This window comes from Coregonus clupeaformis, chromosome 35, assembly GCF_020615455.1.
Source record: "Coregonus clupeaformis isolate EN_2021a chromosome 35, ASM2061545v1, whole genome shotgun sequence".
Taxonomy (NCBI): domain Eukaryota; kingdom Metazoa; phylum Chordata; class Actinopteri; order Salmoniformes; family Salmonidae; genus Coregonus; species Coregonus clupeaformis.
Window position 1 is genome coordinate 27281768 of NC_059226.1, and position 6974 is coordinate 27288741.

Consider the following 6974-nt stretch of genomic DNA (forward strand, 5'->3'; position numbering starts at 1 on the left):
TCCGCGTCCTCCTGGCCGTCTTCGGCGCGCTGCTGGAGCTGCGCATCAAGGGGGGGGTACTGTCACGACTTCCGCCGAGGCTGCCTCCCCTCCTTGTTCGGGCAGGCTTTGGCGTTCGTCGTCACCGGCTTACTAGCCACTGCCGCTCCATATCTCATCATTCCATTTGTCTTGTCTTGTCAATTACACACACCTGGTTCATATTCCCTCATTAGTTCGTGTATAAGTGTTCCCTCTGCCCCCTTGTCCTTGTGGGTAATTGTTTTATGTGAGTTGAGTGTAGCTCGGTGGAGCTACTCGTACCTTGTATTGCCGGGGTAGATTATTCCCCTGTGCCTGTATTTTGTTGTCGCTATCTAGCGCAACTGTGTACGACGGAATAAACTCTGTATTCGGTGATTTACCCTCCTGCGCCTGACTCCTTCTAATCACACTCGTCACACTCATTGACAATTTCCACAGTTTTCTAGGGAGTCCTGTGTTTCATAGAATCAATAAAAACATACACATCACATAAAAGTTGTCTAGATAAAAACACACATACGCAAAAGCATACACAGCAAACCGAGTAGCATACATACAAAAACACGTACACACATACAGCATATGCTGTGTACATACCATTTTTAAGTACAACGTTTTGTACATTTTTGTTATATGACATACAAAATGTTTTTTTAAGAAGTGTGCATTATGGCCAGAGAGGCTGTGGGTGGTGCTATGACAAAGGAAAAGCTTTGTATTGTTATTGCAATGTGCTCTTGTTAGTTTGGATGAAGTTTACTCTTTGCCACTGATCTAAGATCAGATTTGTACTGCCCCAGCCTGATGGCTAAGGGTGTTTGGAAAGGGTGTTGATCCTACATCTGAATAGGATTATGAATATAGGTTTAGTTGTACATTTTTTTCACTAGTGGGTGATTGAAAAGTTAAAGAATTGAAAATTACTTTTAGAACACCCCTTTGAGAGCATGGCTCCCTCTATTGAATGTGTGACAAGCATGCTGAAGCTAATTAGGAACACCCCTGCTGTGTACATTTTAGCAACTTCCTGACAAAGTAAACTCCAATTCATCTCCAAGTGCCAAGCAGGGATGCAAGCAGAGACCCATTTTTGCAGTCTTTGGTATGACTTGGCCGGGGATCGAACTCCCAACCTTCCAATCTCCGGGCGGACAAAGCATGGTCCTGACAATGCATGTGTTAAAAAAACAGTAAAACATGAAGTCTTAACAACACAAGAATAACAATACAATGAACCATATGTTGTTGTTTTTTACTAGAAGCTGCACTGTAAAGGAACATGAATATGTTGGTCTAATCATGATTTTATTGTTTTTGCTTGTAGAGTAGACAGTAGACCTATCTCTACCAGATCAGAAACTCGTCATGAGAGTGGCTGAGAGTGAGAACAGAGAGGAAGTGTGAACAGAGAGACAACTTATTGCGTATCTCCATGCATGCTGTAGTAGGCTAGTGTGGGAGGTTGTAGTGGGGAGGTGATCATACACAGTGCACGGTCACTCTATAGGATGCTCATTTGCATTTGCCTTGCTCTATCTGACTGATTGAAACTTAACACCAGAGGTAACAGTTCTCTCTCTGTTAAGATTTAGTTTGGTTAAGACAAGTTTTGCTTTCTGTGACTACTCTTTGGGGAGGTAGTTGTTTCTGTGAAGGATTTCCAGATTTCACATATCTGGAGGTGGCTTTTATTTCTTCCACTACTGTGTGTCTTGTCTTGTCTGCCGACAAGACGACCTGAGGAGTCATACTGTACAACCCACACTAGTGCTTGGTCTTTTGCTCTAGGACCAAATCTCTCTGTGTCTCTCGTTGTGTGCTGGGACCCCTGGTGCGTGGACCTCACTCGGGTACAACTTGACTATCTCTTGGAGGATCCTTTTTCAGTTCCTTATAATCTCTGATCGGATAGATAACTTTGTGGACATCATGGCTGAGGGTGGTGTCCCGTACCCCTCCGTGTTCATGGTGGATAGCCATGCAGCCTACCCACCTCTGCCCCCCAAACCGAGACCTCCTGGTCGGGGTGGTGTGACCCAGAGCCTGCTGTTCCTGCTGGTTGGGCTGGCTCTGTGTGGCTTGGCCATAGAGGCCTGCTTCATCTACCACCTCTACTCCACACAGGGATCTGTGAGTATTATCACCATGATGTGGCTGTCTACCCTTGTCTCCGTCTCCGTCTCTGTTCCATCTCCCTCAACACCTGAGAGTCTCTTGTCACACATCTCTCTCTCTCACACTACATATATCTAGTAACAACTATGCATTCTTTCTACTGTGTTCTTTCATCTCTCACTGTTTTATTTTCCCCAATCTCTGTCTCGCTGTCAACCCCACAATCTATACACTATTCTCAGAAACATATTTCTTTAACTCCAAAATGAAAGTGAATACATTTTCACAATGTCATTAATTGATGTGTTCTTTCTCTCTCTACAAGAAATGTGTACAACCCATTTGTATCATCATATGGGAAATAATTTGTATTTATTTATTTCATAGTCGCAGTCGACAAGACTGAATTTATGCAGAATGCACAGTTACATTAAGACAATACTTTAAATACACAAGACACTACATTCAATTAATAAAGTCCTATAGATTATAATTACAATTTAAAAGTCATATTTGGTTATCCCGATCTCAATGTATTTTGTACAAAGTAGTAATTTACTGTTGGCTTTTAGCTTTTGTTCATGTACTCCATTTGTATTATGGCAGTATCTTGGTTCAGAATAGAGCAATGTGTGGTGATATGTCACTTGGAGTATTGGAACCATGCTACAATTGGTTGTTTTGTTAGACTATGATTGTGAAATAATTTTCCATGTCTATAGGGAAGAGAAACAAATATTAACTTCCGAGTTAACAGTGCATTATTCACCACGATGTAGGTTTTTTGTTGTGTCAATTTTGCTTTACGTACAAACAGGTCTCATGACAACACAGCATTCTAGTCAAGTTCTGTCATGGTCAGCGGTTTCTTTCCCAAAGTTGGAGTTGGGATTCCCCTTGATATACGCATTAAACAGTTTTATTCATATTTGTACATTTGGCAACAGTTGAGATGGAGAAGTATCTCAGAATTGGGCATCATTTCAGAGAATATGAATGTTCAGTGACGTACCTTGCTGGAGCAGGGGCCAGCATTCCGTGTTCCACAGAAATGGTTGGTTGGTCAGGTGCTTGTGGTTACGTTGAGCTTTATGTGACATCATTTCCCCTAACCCAGTCTAGTGGCAATGGTGCGGTAGTTTATTGGGAAGAGGAGAGAGCTAGCCTAGTCTCTCGCTGCATGCACATGTACTGACAGGGGAAGACAGGGGGTAGGGTGGTCTGGTATGGGATGGGTGGTCTACTTTGTTTAATTACCAAAAACCATAAGCTGTTCTGTTTATCTTTCCTCCGTATCATCTAATAAAATGTAAAGGTCACATTGCTTAAGGCCTAAATAACCACTTAAATATGAACAAATGAACAGTCTCACACATGCCTGTTCTGTATTACCACAAACCTCTGTGTTCAATATGATTATATCTCTTTTCTCAAATGCAGGCAGGGTCAGCTCGTATGAGTATCCAAGGTATGTCCCAGACTATATATTTTTATCTTGTTCAAACACCGTGACAAAATGACAAGGGACTCATCTTTGGTAGAATAAGATACTGTAAATATTGTATCCCTCCTGCGAGTATACACATTTGATTGATTATGTTCTGAATCATTCACTTTCTAAAATGCACATCACATCAACATAAACTTTGTTCCCAAAACAGACCAAGAGGCCATTCCGAAGGAAGTTCCCCCAACTTCAAGACCAAACCCTGTTGTGTTGCCTTCAAAACCTGTTGCACATCTGACAGGTAAGAGCATCATCACTAAGCCATTGCAACTACACACAACCCTTTATATTAATGTTTCTCAGTCATTGGTCATGACAGAAAAAGGGTGAAATAAAGTATGTAGTAGAACATAAGATAGTATGGTGTATGAAATAGTACATGAAAATAAATGGAAATGAGCTCTTATAACAGAAAACAACAACTTTTGCCACATATTGTCCTGTTTTTGTTCTCCAGCTGGACCTCAAGCACCCCATGGAGATGGAGTCTTGGTATGGGATATGCAGCCACAACCGCTCCTCCATGAAATGGAGTACAAAGATGGTAAGCTTGTCATCCAGAAGGAAGGGTACTACTACGTCTACTCTAAGGTCTTCTTCAGTGAGGTCAATGGTGCATTCACACATTCGGTCTGCAAAACTACTCCACGGTACCTTGGGAAGGACATTGAACTGCTTAAGTCCAGGAGATATCACCCCAAGACTGGGAAAATGATGTCCACATCAAACAGCTACCTGGGAGGGGTGTTCCACTTCTTTGACGATGACTCCATCTTTGTCAAAGTGAAAAATGTCACTCAAGTTCGGATACACTATTCCACAGAGAACGTGTTTGGTATCTATATGATATAATACGCCTGGGGTTGATGATAAAGATACTTTTTTTTAGATAGCTGGCTGATTATCATTGGTTTAAGGCATAATAATATTGTAGGCCAATGTACATGTCATTTTGCTAAGCAGGGCCTTCCCCCTTCCCGGCACACCATCATTTTCTGTAAACAAATCCTTGCACCGGGATGCAATTTGATGCGTGGTAAATTTACTGTAGAAGAAAAAGCCCCTTTATATTAAAGCCATAATACAGTTGAGCTGAGGCGTTTTTAGGATTTCCACTCATGGGGATTTTTTTTTAACAGGGTCGGAAAAAAATTAGCCTTTTAATAGCGCATTTCATGCAATTCTACGTCATTTACATGACAGAAGACATTAGATTAATCTTTTTTAATACCACACAAATTATCGAAATGAGTGGCTACTCTGACACTGACAAACGGAGATCAATCTGGTCTTGAATTCAAACAAACAATGGCCCAGGCCAATGAAGCGACACACAGATTGTACAATATTAGGAGGCAATATATTTACAGTATATATATCATAGGCTACAGTAGGCTACTAAATAAAATGTGCAGTAGCACACTGACTCACCTAATGATAAAGATGAAGCCATAGGCTACTCACGGTGATGGCCGATGCGCTAGTTGTGGCAAAAGCCTATCTCAAGATAAGCTACTTTGAAAAACAGTGCTGCTGTTAGCTACAAATTGGGAGTTCTATTGGTTATACAGACAGATTAGTCTTCTCTTTTCAACAGTAGGCATTTGCTTTCCAAATTGTGTGTTTTTCCCAAGATTTAATTTTGAAATCTGCAAAAGGCAAACCGACAGCTGCAGCCAACCATTGAAATATAATCCAAAGATGTCAGTTCCCATTCAAGTCAGAACTGGCATCCATTGCTAGTGTACCAATGAGTTTAACAGTCAAATTGTCAGGGTAAGAGGTTACAAAACACTTCAATGGATTATATGTCTATGGCCACAATGCAACAAGCTGCAGCCTATACAGTGAGGGAAAAAAGTATTTGATCCCCTGCTGATTTTGTACGTTTGCCCACTGACAAAGACATGATCAGTCTATAATTTTAATGGTAGGTTTATTTGAATAGTGAGAGACAGAATATCAACAACAAAAAATCCAGAAAAACGCATGTCAAAAATTTGATAAATGTATTTGCATTTTAATGAGGGAAATAAGTATTTGACCCCCTCTCAATCAGAAAGATTTCTGGCTCCGAGGTGTCTTTTATACAGGTAACGAGCTGATATTAGGAGCACACTCTTAAAGGGAGTGCTCCTAATCTCAGTTTGTTACCTGTATAAAAGACACCTGTCCACAGAAGCAATCAATCAATCAGATTCCAAACTCTCCACCATGGCTAAGACCAAAGAGCTATCCTAGGATGTCAGGGACAAGATTGTAGACCTACACAAGGCTGGAATGGGCTACAAGACCATTGCCAAGCAGCTTGGTGAGAAGGTGACAACAGTTGGTGCGATTATTCGCAAATGAAAGAAACACAAAAGAACTGTCAATCTCCCTCGGCCTGGGGCTCCATGCAAGATCTCACCTCGTGGAGTTGCAATGATCATGAGAACGGTGAGGAATCAGCCCAGAACTACACGGGAGGATCTTGTCAATGATCTCAAGGCAGCTGGGACTATAGTCACCAAGAAAACAATTGGTAACACACTACGCCGTGAAGGACTGAAATCCTGCAGCGCCCACAAGGTCCCCCTGCTCAAGAAAGCACATATACAGGGCCGTCTGAAGTTTGCCAATGAACCTCTGAATGATTCAGAGGAGAATTGGGTGAAAGTGTTGTGGTCAGATGAGACCAAAATTGAGCTCTTTGGCATCAACTCAACTCGCCGTGTTTGGAGGAGGAGGAATGCTGCCTATGACCCCAAGAACACCATCCCCACCGTCAAACATGGAGGTGGAAACATTATGCTTTGGGGGTGTTTTTCTGCTAAGGGGACAGGACAACTTCACCGCATCAAAGGAACGATGGACGGGGCCATGTACCGTCAAATCTTGGGTGAGAACCGCCTTCCCTCAGCCAGGGCATTGAAAATGGGTCGTGGATGGGTATTCCAGCATGACAATGACCCAAAACACATGGCCAAGGCAACAAAGGAGTGGCTCAAGAAGAAGCACTTTAATGTCCTGGAGTGGCCTAGCCAGTCTCCAGACCTTAATCCCATAGAAAATCTGTGGAGGGAGCTGAAGGTTCGAGTTGCCAAACGTCAGCCTCGAAACCTTAATGACTTGGAGAAGATCTGCAAAGAGGAGTGGGACAAAATCCCTCCTGAGATGTGTGCAAACCTGGTGGCCAACCAGAAGAAACATCTGACCTCTGTGATTCCCAACAAGGGTTTTGCCACCAAGTACAAAGTCATGTTTTGCAGAGGGGTCAAATACTTATTTCCCTCATTAAAAGGCAAATCAATGTATACATTTTTTGACATGCGTTTTTCTGGATTGT

At 42.1% G+C, this 6974-nt stretch overlaps 1 protein-coding gene across 1 annotated transcript; it reads left to right on the top strand.

The window, feature by feature from the left end:
- The first annotated feature begins 1581 nt into the window (after positions 1–1581).
- On the top strand, positions 1582–4886 carry LOC121551809 (tumor necrosis factor ligand superfamily member 14-like). Its single transcript, XM_041864523.1, has 4 exons — positions 1582–2154; positions 3580–3607; positions 3801–3887; positions 4104–4886. The coding sequence occupies exons 1-4, from the start codon at positions 1954–1956 to the stop codon at positions 4496–4498; spliced, it is 711 nt and encodes a 236-aa protein (XP_041720457.1). The 5' UTR covers positions 1582–1953; the 3' UTR covers positions 4499–4886.
- The last annotated feature ends 2088 nt before the right edge of the window (positions 4887–6974 follow it).